General features: G+C 36.5%; 2 protein-coding genes across 2 annotated transcripts in view; one reads left to right on the forward strand and one right to left on the reverse strand.

The window, feature by feature from the left end:
* LOC145693139 (uncharacterized) overlaps positions 1-20,444 on the reverse strand; it is an 896,225-nt gene that overhangs the window by 636,312 nt on the left and 239,469 nt on the right. The gene's annotated exons all lie outside the window — the stretch shown is intronic.
* Positions 7,367-10,117, forward strand: LOC145693140 (uncharacterized). The gene is made up of 2 exons (XM_081768875.1): positions 7,367-7,980; positions 8,014-10,117. The coding sequence occupies exons 1-2, from the start codon at positions 7,564-7,566 to the stop codon at positions 10,027-10,029; spliced, it is 2,433 nt and encodes an 810-aa protein (XP_081625001.1). The 5' UTR covers positions 7,367-7,563; the 3' UTR covers positions 10,030-10,117.

Here is a 20,444-nt window from a genome sequence, read left to right on the forward strand (position 1 = left end):
GGTAAAAATAGTTTGGTTAATTCTACGCGAAAAAAAATACTTTGCATATTTCTTTCAACTATATCTCAAGTATATAATTGGTATTATATTAACGAATATAATATATAGGACGATATGTAATATTATTCAGTTTAACTTGTATCAAATATCAAATCGAAGTGAAACGTACTTTTAAATTATTTCATTCATTACTCTTTTGTAGAATAAAACTACAAAGTAATTCTACTGAAGATCTCCATCAGCATGCTACTTACGTTGGCGTTTGCATCAGTAAATATTCTAAAATTGACAGTTAAATTATAGTCGTCTCCCGTTTTTGCATATTTAGCAAGTTTCATTGACAAGCCGAGCTCCTGTGCCAAGGAGCATGTCTAGGCGACAGTAGAACCGCAGTCGAAGGAATTCCCTAGTAACAGTCTTCAATATAAATTCTTTTCTTCATTTAAATGATATTCCAAAAATACAGCATGTGATCAGCACATCAATTCTCATAGCTGTCATGTCTGATTTTCTAGACCAGAATTTGTGTAGTAGAAGAAAAAGCAGGAATGAATACATAGGCGCAAATCTGTCTTCAACATTGGGGGGACGGGTAAGACGTTCACACACACACACACACACATATATATCAGTGGCGGCTAATGTTAGTGTTGCAGCGTTGCGCAACGACCAAAGTATTTCACGAAAAAAATATTATTAGCAATAGTAGTAAAGAACAGAAAATATACTTTCTAATACTCCCATATATACTTTAAATAACATATTTTTTTACTTCTCTAACTGTCCGTTTCGTTAATCCGTTTTAAAAAGCGAAAAATAATCCGTCACAGAGTCTCTAATTTATATTGTGTTGCAGCGAGCATGCAACGACCAGATTCCTTCAGCGCGGGAATTGGAGCAAATGTTAAGTCTCATTTCCCCTATCTCAGAAGTTAAAGGGTCTGGTCGTTGCAGTGCTTCTGCAACACAACACGGTTTCCAGTGAACGAGAAGGTTTTTCGCGCTAAATAAGATTTCTAAATTTTATGTCACTACCAGTTAACAAATGGAATTTGTTTTTATGCATTCATATTTTTATATTACGGTACTTATACTGAAGCAAATCAATATAATGACAATTAAAAAAAGTGATTGCAAAATTACAAAATTAGAAAGAAAATATCTAATAGAGGAGAAAACAAATGAAAGTAGACCCGCATTTACAAGTTAATTCTTAGCTTATATTGATAATGAAGGCTTCTTCTACAGTAATTTGTGAATCAAATATTAATAAGTCAATATGCAGAACCTCTCCCCCCTCTGTGGATAGTATTTTAGTATATACATATTTCTTTTTATAAAATAAGTACTGTATATTTTATACTCTTGATAGAACTGTATGGTGGGGAACGCCACATTGAATTTGGGACTAGTTAGCAATGCTCAGAGGCGTAGCCACGAGGGGGGTCCACCGGGTCCGGACCTCCCCAAAATTTCGAAACTCGACTAGCATTTGTAGACTTTCTTAACGAACTATACTTGTTTAACAGAGAAATGATTGATGTAAGCTAAACATTTTATTTTACGCCTCATCATGTACTCTTTCTTTTCTTATAGAAATAATCGTTCTATCATTTAATCAAAATAAATCAAAATAACATCAATTTTTCCGGCCAGGCCAATGAAAAGCCGGCCAGTTTACAGCCCTATGTATGAATATGTGACATTCGCAATTCATATACTAGTATCTCTTTTGTATCAGTTGTTTTGGTTATTAGTTATTAGATTTACTTTTATTGTGTGTGCTTTAATTCTGTACATAACCTACAAATTCTGAATGAATTGCATATCATGACTTCTGAAAAAAAAAATTGCCCAGCTTTCAACTGAGGAAAAACTTACAATTAAGGCTTAGGCAAAACAAGCAAAGTGCAATTCAGGAGAGTGTTCGAAAAAAAAAAAAAACGGTTTAAGTTTACAGGACACCTTATGGCAGTAATGTTGTATGCACTTGGTACATTTCCACAATTTATTTGAAATTTTCCTATGAATAAAGTGTGTTCAATGTACATTTTTTATAACATTACTCAATGTACATTATTTTTTTTCTGAGTTTGCTAGAATGAATTGTTCACAAAAATCTACAAAAAATATTTAGTGAATCTACAAAGCTTCTGAAATTAATATTAACTGTACCTATGGCGTCAGTAAAAGAAGAAAAGTTCTTTTTCACATCAAAAAGAATTGACACTTTCAAGAAATTGAATGTCCCAAGAAAGATTATCACCATTGGTTATGCTTTCCATCGAAAAATACCTGACAATAAGAATACTAGAGTTCAACCAGCATGTATTAGGCAGATTTGTTCCAATCAAAGAGAGAAGAATGAACTTACTAATTAAATAAGGTGATTAATCGGATTAAATGTTCTCCATTTTTTATTTTTTAAAAACAGATTTTTTATTTAATTTAACATGTCACATAGCATTTGCATCTAAAGTTATGCTGATTAGTCAATGAGTCCACTTTATATCTTCTGTCTCCGATCGTTCGTACTGCAACACCCGAAACCACAAACCACCGGCCGCCACTGATATATATATATATAAGCGATGTTCAAAATATTTATGAAGTTGAAAAACAATGCTGTGAAGGATCAGGGGAGCAGAATGGTCTTCAGTGACGTATTTAGGAGGCTATCGGGCTCATTCTCCCCTGGAAATAATTTGTTAGTTTTACGCATTCCACGTACAACAATAATCCTTCTTACCATTTCTAAGAATGTCATTGACTTTCCATTTTCTTATGCTTTTTGTTCAGAAATAATACTGTATTTGTCAAATTTCATTCCATATAAGAACTGCGTCCTTAATTGTTCTTTCTGTCATCCTTGCTATTTTTCTGTTTCTTTTTCTTGACGTTACTACTTTCATTTCGCCTATCATACCTTATCGACCGTTGTCAGTTGTGATTCAAGTTGGCCGTCATCAGTAACACCAAAACTAAGAGGAGTTGATAAGCGAAACTAGTGTTCCACACCAACATGCGCTGATATCAACATGACAGGACTTTAGTTATTATAACAAAGAAACAATTATATCGTTTAGTTATTTTTAAAAGAAGGAAATGTTTGAATTAAAGAAAATCAAAACGGGGGAATAATTAGCCCGGGAAATTAGGACGGCCAAGAGGATGCTTTCTTTTTCTTGTATGAATAGAATAAAGAGTTAGATTCACTTCTAAATTTTTGTATCATATCATATAGGATTTATCGACATGTAATTCTTGTAATTATAACTTCAATTTATGCATAAATTAAAATATATTTAATTCTCAAACTCAGGTGGGCAATTGCCCACTTCCTTCCTTGTGTTGGGCATAGCCCTCGAAAGAAAATCCTAAATACGCCATTGGTTGTCTTCAACATTGGAAGGTGGGCAGATTTGAGGCTTATTCTAGATAAGGGAGACGAAACTCATATTACGGTAGATGAATCTAATCAACTGTTGTAGAGCATATTATATATTAGGTGATGTAGATGAAGTAGTAGTACATATCAGTATTACAAATCACTGCCGTGAAAACATTCTGAAATCTAAATACATGCATATTTATAATTGGTATGTTTCTAATTAGGCATCCACAAAGATCCACGTTAAAATTGTTTTATTGTAATATAATAATATAAATGACGACTTCCCCAAAACTATGAAGAAAGAATATCAATTATGTATGACGCAACAATACTCTTTGAGGAAAATGATTATAATCTCAATAACATTACAGGAATCGTTTAAGAAATCTGATGCATGTCATACTCTTTACTTAACAGATGTAACCTTAAGATTATAAAGAAAAATATTCCAGCAATTGAATTCTTTTCTTTGCTTACGAAACATCCTCTCTCAAAAGAAAAATTGGGACACGAGGAAAATACGTAGGAACAAACCATGGTTCGGACTAGCAGAGAAGAGAAAACAGGCAAAATTACGTTGGCTACAAAATCCGAATGAAATAACTACATAAAATTTCGTAGACATCAGGCGAGGAACTTCCAAAACTTTTAGAACAAAGAAACGCGATGTTTTGAAAGCTAAAATTTAGGAATTTGAAGATAATAGTAAAAATAAAAACATTCGGGACATGTATAAAGGGATCAACGAATTTAAGAAAGGCTATCAACGTCGTTCTTATATATGAAAGAAAGCTGATGGAACAGTTCTCACTGATACAGATAGCATTTTAAATAGATGGAAAGATTTCTTTGACGATTTGCTTAACACGCAGCCAAAAACTAATGTGCGTGAAGAAAGGAAGATACACACCGCAGAACCATATATTCCAGAACCCAATCGAATAGAAGTAAAAATCGCTATAAAGAAATTAAAGAAACACAAATCTCGGGTGTAAACGAAATTTCGGCTGAGTTAATTTTAGCTGGAGGCAAAAAAATTGTGGAACAAGATACACAAACTCATTCTCCTTATCTACAACAAGGAAGAATTGCCACAAGAGTGGGAAGAATCAATCATTGTTCCAATCCACAATGTTACCTTATACATCGTATAATGTAACATGGCCCGGAAGTTTTGGGCAACCAGTGTATATATGAATTTAATATTTATTAAAATTTTATTTTTAATATATAATTAATCAATAACTTGATTTGAAGTAGACCGCAAAATTTGCGTTAAGTTCCTTGAACTAATGATTTTAGTATATTTAGAGGGAAATATATGGTAATATCTTTACATTGAACAATTATTTGTATATTTAGCTAAAATATAATATTATTTTAGGAAACAAGGTAATTTCTGGTCGTTTTAATCCTTTCCAGTCAATTTTCTTTCATATTTTTGGCTTTGGGGATCTTCGAAAGAATTCAAAATTTTTATTTCAAAAATCTTCTTTAAAATTTTATATTTGTAAAGTCAGCCATAGTAGCTTCTTGGAGCATCCCTTTGTTTAACCTAAATTATCTGTGATTGGATCTTCCGCAATCACAGGTGTGGTTGAGATTTTTCGGCTTCTTTGATCTTGATAGATACACCTATCGTCATATGATTACGTCACAATGATCTTCCAATTGGGAATCTTCTTCCTGTTGTCTTTGTTCTTTTAGTTGACGAAGCCGCCATGATCAGATGGGTAGTGCGTCTGATCTGCAGAAAATCGACAATTTAATTCAGTGTGGTTAGCTGCTAGTGGAGCTTTTCGAGTACGAACTCCTGAGGACTGCGGCGCAATTTAAATTAGTTTGACTTGCTCATTGTGTAAGGGTGAAAGAGAGCAAGCTGCTGGCGTCAGGTTTGCACGTTGTTGCAGAAACCCGAAGACACGGAGTCCCAGACTCAAATATTTTGAGTTATCCCAAAATACTTGCCAGGGGCAAGTAGGATAAAGTATTGGGTAAAGTATGAACTGATGGATTATTGCAGCAAGTAAGTGAGAAAAAAATATAACGTTCCAAATTATTGTTGTTTTCCGGCCACACTAACCTGCTAAATTTCTAACCTTTTTCGGATTGGAGAAAGTGTTATGTTATTGGCGTGGTGATGTCCACCAATATGTGCTAAACGCTGCGTAGTTTTCCCTAAGTTATACAATGTACAAAATCTGCGATGTGACATAAAACACTCGTTCAATGGAGGGGGGGTAAAAATTGTTCTTTTGGAGTTTCAGTGTGGATGTTTGTTACCAACAGTCCATGAAATGTGTATACTTTCGAGTACATACATTTCACCCCCAAAATTATATTTTGAATATGTAATCTCGTGTATTCTTTTTTTTTAATTTATTATTTTTCCGTACTGCTATATTACATAATTAAATCCATTCTCTGGTTTGTGCTCACCTTCACTGTAGTTTGAATACGATGAGACAAAATGTATACAAAGTTTCGACTCACATTGATAACAAGGGTGCTTGCATAGCTATTGCTAATGGGAGATACTCGTCAGTGACAACACGTTCGTTATGTATTTTAAATTCCTTTCACCTGAGACCGGAAATTCGAATATTAAGCACATAATTTAAGATTTTTTTTTTCCAATTCAAAATTAAAGCTGAATGGTCGACGTCCCATACGTCCTCGGTAGAATGGCAGGGTGTGTGCTATATTATTAATCTGTTGAATAAAGTGATTTTTATATGTTTCAGGTTAAGTTAGTTAGATAGTTAGGCTAGGGACTAGGTTAAGTGTACTTTCTTTTCATGTAGATTTATTTAGTGTATGTATTGTCTCAAAGAAAATGTTTTGTTGTGGAATCAAAGTGGATGAGGTCTGAGCTCATACAAGGGAGGTCACCTTGTTGGTATAAATCCTCCGCGCTGACCCTACTTTCACAACGGTATCTAAAAGAGAAAATACTAAGAAAAGAAAGTATAGTATGTAGCACACAGCCGTAATAAGTGGTACCTGTGTAGTACAAGGCTCATGTGGTTATAGTAGTAAATGTCTTTATTTTCAAATTGTTTTTGACTAAACTAAACGTATGTAGAATTGTTCATGATATGTGAAGAGAGTATGTAATGCAATGATGGACTTACCCATTCAGCTATGTCAAGAATTTTCCTCAATTTCCAACCTTTGCGATTTTTTTAAATGTATTCTCCTGTTATTTCTTATCATACAGAAAGTTAGTGTAATAAAGTGTGCGAGTCGAAACAAAATCTTTCATTGTCCAGTGCAAAGCTAATTATTTTAAAACTATGTAGTAAAGTAACTTCAATAGTATTGTTGGTACTCAGAAAGTGAAGTGTTCAAAGCAGTACGTAACGAAAGTAAATATAGCGTCTTGAAAACTCACAGAATCGATTTCACTTAGTGTGACCGGGGTTGGAATCACAGACCTGCCAGGAAATTTCACTTCGTTAATAGGATCAACTAAATTCACTTTGGCATTGTTTTTTTTTTTCGAAATTCCATCCCGTTGCGCGATTTAGATTTGATTCGAGAATTTTTTTTTTATCTGGGTTAGTAAACACAAACATTTAGATTTTCGAAGCATTCACCGTCAGTTTCACTCTTGGGTCAGTGTCTTGTTCTGTCGGGTTGTGGTTTGTAACCTTATCTCTTGATGGGATGCAGGCTATGACCTGCGGATCGGGATGCTGGACTGCGAGTGAGAATGAAGGAGGCTTAGAAATCTTTATATTTAGGGTCAACTTGAGTTCTATTTTCCGGAGATGATTGGTGTAGTGGATGGGTCAGTGAGTGTTGATAGCTTACTCGTCTGGGCCCGGTGGGTTCGCGTTCGGCGGTCAGTGACACATTCACGCAGCCATAGTCTTAAGGAAAGTGAACGTCATACAGAAACACAATATCAGTATCATCATCATTATTTTATTTTATTTATTTACATTTTATTTTATTTATTTATTTTATATGACTTTTTTTTTTCTCGTAAAATTGGCGTTCCACAGCCAGGATCTGTTATTTCAATCTTTCGCGAGTGCTAAGTGAATCGTATTGAAAGAGCAGTGTAATGTAATGGGGACTGTTGTGACAAACGACTCCTTGAACGATGTGTAGTCACTCTTGAGTTTGTATATGTGTAACTTGGGGAAAACAATTTATATGAAATGGAGATGTCTGCTGGTAGCAGGTCGAGTACTGAATCCCGTAGTCCGGATGAATATGTATGTTGTAGTGAAGAAATACAGGGCTTTAGTGTTTATTGTGACGGTTGCTCTGGATGGGTGCATGCACAGTGCTATGGTATAACCGACGAGCAGGTAGAAGAATTGAATAAGTGTAGTGAGCCCTGGTTTTGTAAAACGTGTGTGGCCAAACAGCTGACTGTGCAATCGCTTTCCAAGTCACAGGAAAGTGGAAGTGAACGGAACACCGCGACGCACGACACGGGAGAGAAACTCTTACACAACGGTGGAGAGAGTGTCGGAACTGCAGGTTCCCCTGCATCCGTGACAGACCTTGCGAAAATGTTAGAACGTTTTAGTCAAACTTTAACTTTAACTTTGGACCAAAAATTTGAAAAGGTTGACAGTATTATGGACCAAAAATTTGAAAAGGTTGACAGTATTATGAACCAAAGATTTGAAAAGGTAGATAATAATTTGTACGCGATGAATCAAAAATTTGATATGTTAAAGTCAGAAATGAAGCAAATTGTAAACGAAAAAGTCGATAATGTAAACAAGGACGTATCGGACCTCCGTAACGAAGTTCGCGATTTATACACTTCGGTGGGGGAATTTCAGGATACGATAACAACGCGGGTGGACACCGTTGAGGAGAATCTCCGGTTGTCAGTAGAAAAGCAAAATCGCAGATGTGATCAGCTCGCTAAAGAACTATCGCATCTCGAGTCGAGCACCCGGAAATCGTATGACGTACTCGAGGCTAAGATCCAAACTTTGGTGAAGGATCAGGAGCAAAGTAAACCAGGTCTTGTCGGTCGCAAGCGGTCACGTGACTTTGTTGGTTGTGACGGGGTTGACTCTGACGGAACAGACTCTGACACCCGAGTGGATGTACCAGTCTCTTCGGTTGGGGAGACTCGTACTGTCCCAACGGTGACAGTCTCTGTCTGTCAGCCGACCAGAGTTCACACTAAGAATGTCTGGCCGTTTGACTTAAATTCACATTCGTTGGTTACGAACAATTCCAGTCCCGCCTGTGGGGATATCGTGAGTGGTCAGGTTGCCTCTAGGGCTTTAAATCCTTTATTGACGTGGTCTCAGGCTTCGGTCTCGACTTCCAATGTATGTAGCTTAAGTCATGTAGTGTCCAGTACTGTTGCAGATAGGACTCCTTCGTTTGTTGGAATTCCGGAGGGAGTATGTAGTCACACAGTGGTATCGATGCCAAGCAACTTACCTTTTGGACCAAATTATACTTCTTATTCGAATTTTGGACAAAATCATAATAATGCAAAGAGCCCTGTGATTGGCTGCAACTCTCCCCTGAATCCCGGCAGATATGAGGGATGTTCTGGAAATAGGGCGTTAAATTTAAGGCTGTCGGAGCTAAATCACTTACCAAACTTCACTGGAGAATATGGTTTGGCCAGGTCTTTTCTAGAAAACTTAGAACAGGCGTTTAAGATAATCTCTGCGTCGGAATACGAACGCATGGTTTTGGTACCGTGTTGTTTGTCGGCTGGGGCCAAGACTTGGTACCAAACGGTCTGTAAAGACATCAACAGTTATGCTGACTTTGTGCGTCTATTTAAGGAGCACTATTTCTCGGCCAGGATGGAACGCCTGCAGAAGAAATTCATCCAAGGAATGAAATTTGACCGGTCCAAGTATAACCGGCTAACTGACTTTGCCTGGAAGGTCATAGCCGAATACTATGCTGCGGCACAACATCCAGATGAGACAGAACTCATTGAAATTGTCCTAGATTGTCTGCCAGCTGGAGATGCTAGATTGTTGCGAGCCGTGGAGCCCAAGAATATCCAGCATCTGATTGTTAAGATAGCCGAAATAGAAGGTCATCCGGAACCTATGGAACCAGTAACAGATAAGAAATTTAAGCGTCTGCACATTCGGCAGGCCAAGATTGGGAAAAAGACCGAAAAGAACGGGAAGTCTCAACAGACAAAAGACACTTCGTCGCAGACGGAGGAGGACGAAGGAAAGAAGAATGGTGATGCCAAGGGAAATGGAAATGGCAACCGATTCTTGGGGAACCGAGGTCGAAGAAGAAATTTTCAGGTCAGAAGACCCTGGCACAACAACAACCGAAGGCAAAACTGGGGAAACGGAAACCAGAATGTTCCATATGTTTCCAATCCTAACTACCAATCGGGAGCGATGAACTTTGGATGTCATCGAGGTGCATCCCAACAGTGCGCGCCGAGTTCGAACCACATACCGGGAGCGCAAGCCTATCCGGGATACATGCCGAATTTGCCTCCTGGAGGAGGAGTGGCGACTCCCACATCCACTCCTTCCCCAGCGGTGAACATGGCTATGTCCACTGGTTGGCCTCCGCCGTATACGATGTTCATGCCGCCGATGACGCAGCCACCGGAAGTGAATAGGAATAGTTCAGAGAATGCATGTCGCTGCTCTCACTAAGGGAGATTGAGAACTGCGATATGGATTCCTTGAACAGAAACAAAACATAGTCGAGAAAAAAAAGAAAGAGAATCGTAGGTTAAATTTAGATTAAGGTAATTTTTGTTTGTTTTGTGTCTATTTTGTGTCCAATTTTCCTTTTTTCGTATAGAGTAGTTATAAATTCTTTGTTAGGGTTAAGGTCTCTGAAAAATTTTCAAAACATTTCCTATATTGATTGCATTGCATTAGTGTATTTTATGAATAAAATGTTAGGTTAGACAAAAAAAAAAGGAGCTTAACTTAGGACTACTAAGTTAGATTTTTTTTTTCCGAAGCTCCCGGAGGATGTTACCTTATACATCGTATAATGTAACATGGCCCGGAAGTTTTGGGCAACCAGTGTATATATGAATTTAATATTTATTAAAATTTTATTTTTAATATATAATTAATCAATAACTTGATTTGAAGTAGACCGCAAAATTTGCGTTAAGTTCCTTGAACTAATGATTTTAGTATATTTAGAGGGAAATATATGGTAATATCTTTACATTGAACAATTATTTGTATATTTAGCTAAAATATAATATTATTTTAGGAAACAAGGTAATTTCTGGTCGTTTTAATCCTTTCCAGTCAATTTTCTTTCATATTTTTGGCTTTGGGGATCTTCGAAAGAATTCAAAATTTTTATTTCAAAAATCTTCTTTAAAATTTTATATTTGTAAAGTCAGCCATAGTAGCTTCTTGGAGCATCCCTTTGTTTAACCTAAATTATCTGTGATTGGATCTTCCGCAATCACAGGTGTGGTTGAGATTTTTCGGCTTCTTTGATCTTGATAGATACACCTATCGTCATATGATTACGTCACAATGATCTTCCAATTGGAAATCTTCTTCCTGTTGTCTTTGTTCTTTTAGTTGACGAAGCCGCCATGATCAGATGGGTAGTGCGTCTGATCTGCAGAAAATCGACAATTTAATTCAGTGTGGTTAGCTGCTAGTGGAGCTTTTCGAGTACGAACTCCTGAGGACTGCGGCGCAATTTAAATTAGTTTGACTTGCTCATTGTGTAAGGGTGAAGGAGAGCAAGCTGCTGGCGTCAGGTTTGCACGTTGTTGCAGAAACCCGAAGACACGGAGTCCCAGACTCAAATATTTTGAGTTATCCCAAAATACTTGCCAAGGGCAAGTAGGATAAAGTATTGGGTAAAGTATGAACTGATGGATTATTGCAGCAAGTAAGTGAGAAAAAAATATAACGTTCCAAATTATTGTTGTTTTCCGGCCACACTAACCTGCTAAATTTCTAACCTTTTTCGGATTGGAGAAAGTGTTATGTTATTGGCGTGGTGATGTCCACCAATATGTGCTAAACGCTGCGTAGTTTTCCCTAAGTTATACAATGTACAAAATCTGCGATGTGACATAAAACACTCGTTCAATGGAAGGGGGGGTAAAAATTGTTCTTTTGGAGTTTCAGTGTGGATGTTTGTTACCAACAGTCCATGAAATGTGTATACTTTCGAGTACATACATTTCACCCCCAAAATTATATTTTGAATATGTAATCTCGTGTATTCTTTTTTTTTTTTAATTTATTATTTTTCCGTACTGCTATATTACATAATTAAATCCATTCTCTGGTTTGTGCTCACCTTCACTGTAGTTTGAATACGATGAGACAAAATGTATACAAAGTTTCGACTCACATTGATAACAAGGGTGCTTGCATAGCTATTGCTAATGGGAGATACTCGTCAGTGACAACACGTTCGTTATGTATTTTAAATTCCTTTCACCTGAGACCGGAAATTCGAATATTAAGCACATAATTTAAGATTTTTTTTTTTCCAATTCAAAATTAAAGCTGAATGGTCGACGTCCCATACGTCCTCGGTAGAATGGCAGGGTGTGTGCTATATTATTAATCTGTTGAATAAAGTGATTTTTATATGTTTCAGGTTAAGTTAGTTAGATAGTTAGGCTAGGGACTAGGTTAAGTGTACTTTCTTTTCATGTAGATTTATTTAGTGTATGTATTGTCTCAAAGAAAATGTTTTGTTGTGGAATCAAAGTGGATGAGGTCTGAGCTCATACAAGGGAGGTCACCTTGTTGGTATAAATCCTCCGCGCTGACCCTACTTTCACAACGGTATCTAAAAGAGAAAATACTAAGAAAAGAAAGTATAGTATGTAGCACACAGCCGTAATAAGTGGTACCTGTGTAGTACAAGGCTCATGTGGTTATAGTAGTAAATGTCTTTATTTTCAAATTGTTTTTGACTAAACTAAACGTATGTAGAATTGTTCATGATATGTGAAGAGAGTATGTAATGCAATGATGGACTTACCCATTCAGCTATGTCAAGAATTTTCCTCAATTTCCAACCTTTGCGATTTTTTTAAATGTATTCTCCTGTTATTTCTTATCATACAGAAAGTTAGTGTAATAAAGTGTGCGAGTCGAAACAAAATCTTTCATTGTCCAGTGCAAAGCTAATTATTTTAAAACTATGTAGTAAAGTAACTTCAATAGTATTGTTGGTACTCAGAAAGTGAAGTGTTCAAAGCAGTACGTAACGAAAGTAAATATAGCGTCTTGAAAACTCACAGAATCGATTTCACTTAGTGTGACCGGGGTTGGAATCACAGACCTGCCAGGAAATTTCACTTCGTTAATAGGATCAACTAAATTCACTTTGGCATTGTTTTTTTTTTTTTTCGAAATTCCATCCCGTTGCGCGATTTAGATTTGATTCGAGAATTTTTTTTTTTATCTGGGTTAGTAAACACAAACATTTAGATTTTCGAAGCATTCACCGTCAGTTTCACTCTTGGGTCAGTGTCTTGTTCTGTCGGGTTGTGGTTTGTAACCTTATCTCTTGATGGGATGCAGGCTATGACCTGCGGATCGGGATGCTGGACTGCGAGTGAGAATGAAGGAGGCTTAGAAATCTTTATATTTAGGGTCAACTTGAGTTCTATTTTCCGGAGATGATTGGTGTAGTGGATGGGTCAGTGAGTGTTGATAGCTTACTCGTCTGGGCCCGGTGGGTTCGCGTTCGGCGGTCAGTGACACATTCACGCAGCCATAGTCTTAAGGAAAGTGAACGTCATACAGAAACACAATATCAGTATCATCATCATTATTTTATTTTATTTATTTACATTTTATTTTATTTATTTATTTTATATGACTTTTTTTTTGTAAAAACAAGAAAGGCGACAAAACTGACTGTAATAATTATCGAGGCATCTCTATTCTGTTAACATCCTATAAAATCATTTCAAACATTCTATTAGCAAGATTGACTCCATACGCAGATGAAATTTTTGGAGATTATCAGTGTGGATTTAGACGAAATCGATCAACTATCGACCAAATATTTACCATTCGCCAAATACTCGAAAACAAGCGGGAATACAGTAGTCCGGTACATCAACTATTTATTGATTTTAGAAAGGCTTATAACTCGGTTAGGAGAGAAACATTGTACAACGTTCTTACAGAATTTGGAATTCCGAAAAAGCTAATTAGATTAATTAAGATATGTTTAAATGAATCCCAAAGTAAAGTCCGGGTAGGAAAATTTTTGGCCACGAGCTTTCACGTTAAGAATGGCCTGAAACAAGAAGATGCGTTGTCGCCATTATTATTCAACTTTGTCCTGGAATACGCTATAGGGAAAATCAAAGGTAGCAACCAGGGTTTAGAGCTGAACGGTGTTCACCAGGTTATGCGTACACTGATTATGTAAATTTAGTAGGGGATGATAGGAGAAAAATAGAAGGAAATGCAGAGGTCTTATTAGACGCGCTTGCATGGACATGGGTTTAGAAGTAAATGGAGTATGGAGAGAAAACTAAATACATGGAAGTGCGTCGGCAAATTATGTATGTGTTAAAATATTAAATAATACTTTTGATAAAGTGGATACTTTTAAATATCTAGGATCAATATTAACAGATGAAAATCATATTCACGAAGAAATTAAATGTCGACTAAAAGCAGGGAATTCGTGTTACTATTCGGTTCAAAATCTCTTGTCGTCGCGAATTCTGTGGAGGGATTTGAAGCTTAAAATGTATAAAACGATAATCATACCTGTTGTTCTGTATGGTTTCGAAACATGGTCGCTTACTGAGTGCAGAGTATAGACTGAAAGTATTTGAGAACAAGATCCCGAGAGAAATATTCGGACGAAGAGGAACGGGAATGGGGAATGGTGGAAACTTCATAACGACGAACTACGTAAATTATACGGCTTACCAAACATTGTTAAGGTCATCAAGTCTAGGAGGCTTAGGTGGGCAGGACATGTAGCCAGGATGGAAGAAAGTAGGAACGCTTTCAAAGTGTTAGCGGTAAGACTAATCGGAAAACGACTATTAAGAAGACCTAGGCGCAGATGGGAAGACAATATTAAGATGGATCTCGCAGAGATAGGAATACAAAGTAGAAACTGGATCCAGTTGGCTAAGAATAGAAGTCAGTGGAGAGCTTTTGTGAACGCGGCATTGAACCTCCGGGTTCCATAGGCTATAGAGTTAGTTAGCCTAACGAAGCATGAGTAAATGCCTAGGCTGATACTACAAATATATAGATGAAATGCGCATTTACTGAAAAGATGGGTTCTACTGACATTGATTAGTCTATATACTCTTCGTGTGCTAGGGCCTAGGGGAGAGGAGGAGATAAGATTTCATATCAGGTTACGTCACGCACAGTCGCACGCCTTCATTTTCATTAAAAATGGAAAAGCCAAGAGAAACAAATTTCATCTCACTTTCCTTTGTGGCAGTCGGACACAACTCATCACAGTTAACTGCAAAAAACACTTTTCAAATCGGATTATTGGGAGAGCCTCCAGTTCCAATGTTGGGGGGGACATGTCTCCCCATTTCCCCGGAATTTGTGCCCGTACCTACAGCTGAGACAACTTTCCAGCATGAGGAGAGGGGCATATCCTCCTCTGGCATTTATTGCAATTTGTGCCCAAATAGCGGAAGTGGAATTAATACATATTGATAAGACTACTAAACTCACTACAGCACGAAGTTCAGTTTGAAATACTACAGAATACGATTCTTTTTTTAAAAAAAATGGAAAAGCCAAGAGAAATCAATTTCATCTTACATTCCTTTGGGGCAGTCGGACACAAATCATGACACTTATCCGAAAAATCACTTTTTAAATCAGATTATTGGGGGGACAGTCCCCCCCAGGTCCAAGATTGGGTGGACATGTCCCCCTCGTCCCCCCCGGGATTTGCGCCAGTGAATGAATACACCTACTATTGTGTATTAAGAGCTTGCATTTAACATTGTTATAAACACTATACATTATAAAATACTTTGGATCTAAGAAGCTTTTTGGAGAAAACAGCACAATAGTTCAGTGTACACGATAAAAGTTAACGGAACTGTATGAGAGCTTCATGGGCACATTGAAGTTGAAATTCATATTATTAATAGATTTCGTTATGCCGGTGTTTCCCAATCTATTTTTGTTCCTGCTCCAATCTAGACTTCTTTAACAACATGATATCGCCCACAGTGACATATACCTTATTCTTAATACTACTTATTCAAAAGAAGTTCCTACTCACGCAAATATAGCCCATAAGGAATTAATTTGGTCCAAATAAACTTTCAAATAACACGGAAACCAAAGAGGGAAAGGATAGTTGAACTGCTGACAAAGAAATCGCTAAAAATTTGTATTAACAAATAACATAATATGAAGTAATATGAAAATACAACAAATATAATTATACATATACAGAAAATCTTTAAGTTTTACGTCCCACGATTATACCGGCTACGTTAAAGGAGACGGTAATGATGAGTAATGAATGCAATGGTGGAATGAAGAAAGTGGCAGGAAACGGGAGAACCCGGGAAAACCCCTCGCACACGGTGTTTGTCCACTAGAAAATTCACTTGGAGCGAGCTGGGATCGAACCAAAGGTCCCATGCACTAGAGATGAACGCTCTACAACTGAGCCACCACCCTCTATACATATAAAGAAGAGGTGTGATATTTTTAACTTTAACGGTAGCTTTTTCTGTAAAAAAAACATTTGATTATTTTAATTAGAACAAAAACAAATGAAAATACAATGTACTAAAAATTTCAAAATACAATTTGAGCTCACTTTAATATAAGTAGACTAAAAGTTGAGATGCTTGTGTTTCATGCCTAATGCAGACTGATTTTATATTAGGCAACGGTTTAGTTAAATCTTTAAAAAAAACTTAGTGTATCGAAGAACTAAAATAATCTATAATAAAATATAAACAGAATAACTAGGATTTTTTTTAAAAAAATGAAATATTTAGAATAAAATCAAAATTATATATTTAAAAAAAATGTGGTGACGTTTGTAACAAAGTGTGTTTACAAACGGAGATTTTACTACGTACATTAAACATTAGGCACCTATATTCTTAAGGTCAGTCCCAAGCTTATGCGACCGCAAAATGAACACTCATAGACCCAGCAAAACTGAGGTAGAAGCAGGCAAGAGGATTCGCAGAAAAAAGTGAAATATTAAAACGATTTGCTTACAACTTTTGAAAATTTATGTTAACTGTAATGTGGTATGTGTGTTTCTGTAAATAGTTAATCAATTGAAAATTTTCCTTAGATTAAAACGGTGGACACTTGTTACCAGAGCATTTACTTCAATGTATATGATGAACTTTCTTTGTGTTCATACTAAACATAATAATAATTAAAACTAATGAATCAGGGTACTTATTCAGCAACATTTTAAGGTCCGTAAACTTAGAGTGCGTAATCGGTATATTGAGGGTGTAACCAGGTGTTAATTTTCTATATAATTTAGTACAACTTCAAAAAAATTTTGCATCACAGTATTTCGAGAAATTTACGTTCTGTAAATTATGCACATCAAGTTGACATCTGAGTGCGTAGTTAATACAGATGGGAGACTTAAGTAGTTAGAAAATACTCTACAAATGTACAATTTTTGTACATATTTTTTAAAAAACCATGCTTTCATTATGATAAAAAATTCCTTCAAAGTTACGTGAAATTGACAGATGTGAACAATTTTTTAAAAGAGCACAAAATTTCAAAAAAAAAATTATTTTGTTTCTTAAACCTTCCTTCTGGTGATTACGCATTCCAAATTGATATTTGAGAGTGTAGTTTGAAGATAAATTTCTCGGAATAGTAGGGATGTACAAAATGTTTGAAAGATGTACAAAATTTGTAGGTTACTTAGATTCTCGTTATACAGTCATACAATCAACTTGGAGTAAGTAATTTTGAATGGGGGTTTCATTGCAATACTGAAATGTGCAATCTTTTCTAAAATTCTACGGAATTGTATACAAATAGCAAATGCTCTCACGAGTTTCCGAGAGAAATATTTTTGCGTTTTTCCTTCTGCATTATTCACATAGAATACCTCTCAATTTGAAGTCTTGCATGCAATTCGAACACCTCATAGGGAAGTGAGCCGATCCACGTTTTTTTTTCGTTCCTCCTGGCTCAAGTATCCCATAAAGTTGACAAACATGTTTAATTATTTAAATGAATAGTTTCAACATCAAATTTCATGTATCTAATCTTAAAGGGTTCTGTAACCTCTATTTTTTACTACTTTTACGTTAAATTTCCAAAACTCCTTCCTTAGTGGTTCCTTCCGTCTTCTTATGTGTTGCTAGAGGGTACAGTGGCTCAGTGGCAGAGTACTTACTTCTGGTGCGTGGGTTTCTTGGTTCGCTTCCTAGCTAAGTAAGTTTGTGATGGACAACATCATGTCCGTGGGTTTTCTCGAGATACTCCTGTTTCCTCTCAAATTCTCATTCCACAGTTCTTCCATCGTCATTCATTTGCTTTAATCATCCGTCTCTCATAGGTTAACGTTCGCCTTGGATGTTAAAGTGAAAGATTTCATTTTCCTTATATATTGCTTAAATTTCAGCCAGCCAGTCAAAGATTTTTTTATTTTATATACGTAGTGTCAAGTCAGCGCCAGGAAAGACCAACATTTTTATATCTTTAAGTGTTAAAAACATTTTAAGATAGGAAATGACTGACAACGATGGAAACCAGTATGCAACTGAATAAAAACAGTATGAAACATGTTTCGATCATTTAAAATATCGATTTCGATCCTTCAAAGAGACAATTTCTAGGGATACAACTTAATTGCTAACTTCGGCTATTGAAAAATTAATTCAATCTGAACAAAATCTCATTTATTGGCGGTTTCAGTAACAAAATTAACAAATATCAGTGAATGGGGGTTTCAGTGAAAACAGTGGATATCAGTGAATGTATTATCCCCTCACAGGATACCGATTTCGCTACCCAATCCACAGCTCATAGATCGGGGAAAAGAGAAAGTGATTTACACTATTGAGAGAGATGACCCCGCTGCTTCCACTCAGCTTTTTTGTTTGGAAGTTTATCTTTGTTTTTTTACTTTTGTCTGCTTATTAAAAATCACTTTGATAGTCATTTATCTAAACGTTCGGTGTTAGCATTCGGGGTCAGGTTTTATGCAGTTGCATACTAGTTTCCATCGTTGTCAGTCATTTCCTATCTTAAACTGTTTTTAACACTTATAAAGAAAAAAATGTTTGTCCTTCCTGGCGGGTACGTGACAGTCCCCCACCAGGATCGCATCAACAGTCATCGTGGTCATCATAACATTTTTGTTTAACAAGGTTTTTCGTTAGTCCTTCCTTTCGATGTTTTCTGCGATGAAGGAAAAAACACTGTATAGACACTCACACTCGAAAAAAGAAACACTGAGAGCACAAAAACACTAAATCACTGAAGGCAAGTCTTCGAGCGTGAGCGGTAGCAAAATTGATATCAAGTGAGGAGGGTGCTATATGGGACGTAGATTTGTATTGAAAGCCACAAGCATTGTTGACAGCATTTTATAGTCCAGTGGTGGATGACTTTCTCACACACGCACATATCCTAGTTATATATGTGTACATTAGTAATGTCCTTATTAGTAGTAGGACTGATTTACATGCAACTTAAACTATGGAGTCCGGAACGGATAAACACTGAATAAACTTTGAAAAAATATCGCTCTATGTATGCCAGTGATTACCGTGAACACTGTAGAGACATTGCTATTTTTTGCTATATTTCTATGCCAGGTTTGTCGCACAATGGTACAGATAACTATATTATGGATCTAGTGCACTAAAAGCATGATTTTCCTAAGAGCGAAAAAATCCAGTTAAAGTGAGTGGTAAAGAGTTTTCTGTGAGTGGTAATCACTCTTGTTTGGGCAAGGTTGGATAATTATAGAATAGACTGTAGGCGAAAATTTAACTATATTATGGTTCTAGTACATAGTAGCAGCATCAAGCTATTTTGAAAAAGGTTAAGCATACTAGCCAAAAGTAATTACAGTAAGCCGTATAGTGTGTTACCGTGATAGCTCTTTAACAGGAAAAGGACTACCGGGAACTATATGAAGTGTGATAGAAAGTAGATGATGAATTATGCTTTTTGATAGTAAAGGAGGACATGAAAATAGTATAATGAGAGAAAGTCGCCAGTTGAGAGATTTTAGTAGCGAGCTTCCTGAGTGGTAGTTAAAGAAACACTGTACTGAGCGTTGAAAGAAGATTTTTAAAAAAAAAAAATAGTACTGCAAGGATCGGGAGACGAAGTCCGGAGAACTTTGCGTGAAGTGCTAGGATGATTGCGAGGTCTGGAGGAACCGCAGGTACTTAGTTTCTAATTGTTCGTAGGTTTGAGTGTCTCATATGAATAATTTAAGCCTATTTTTTACAATGGGAGTGTCTTTCCCATTCATGTGTACCAAGAAAGAGTTTTCGTCCAATTTGGCCGAAATAGTGAAGGGGCCGGAAATCTCTTGTGCAAACGTGGAACATTCGTTCTTTTTGGTATAGAGATTTTTCACCATTACTTGGTATCAAGGAAGAAAGGTCGTTGGTGGGTGCCGAGAATCATTTTTAGACTTGAGGTCCGAGAAGATTAATTGCCTTTTGAATTCAACTAATTCTGAATTCAAAGAGAGCGTTAAACCTTTCTGCATTGTCAGGGTGCGAAGAAGGAGCTTGGATTAGTTTGTCCACGATAAATCGGGATTCGACGTCGTAAAGAATCTGGAATGGACTAACGCCCAAAGCTGTGAAGGGAGTCTTGTTGATGAAAGTAGTGGCGGTTGCCAGATGATAGGGCCAGTGTTTATGTTGGTCTCTCGTTAGAAATTTAAGTGCGGTCTGTAGGTTTTGAATACGAACTAATGCCTTATCTGATGCTGCGTGACCTAATGTCTTATGTTGGTTTGGGAGAACGTATTTTACTTTAATGCCAAGTGATTTCAGAAATTGCTTGATCTTTTCGCTGTAATGGCTTGTTTTACGCTCACCATAGGGATGCTCGGGCAGAAAAAGGGT

This window comes from Thermobia domestica, chromosome 8 (assembly GCF_964235325.1).
Source record: "Thermobia domestica chromosome 8, izTheDome1.hap1.1, whole genome shotgun sequence".
Lineage (NCBI taxonomy): Eukaryota > Metazoa > Arthropoda > Insecta > Zygentoma > Lepismatidae > Thermobia > Thermobia domestica.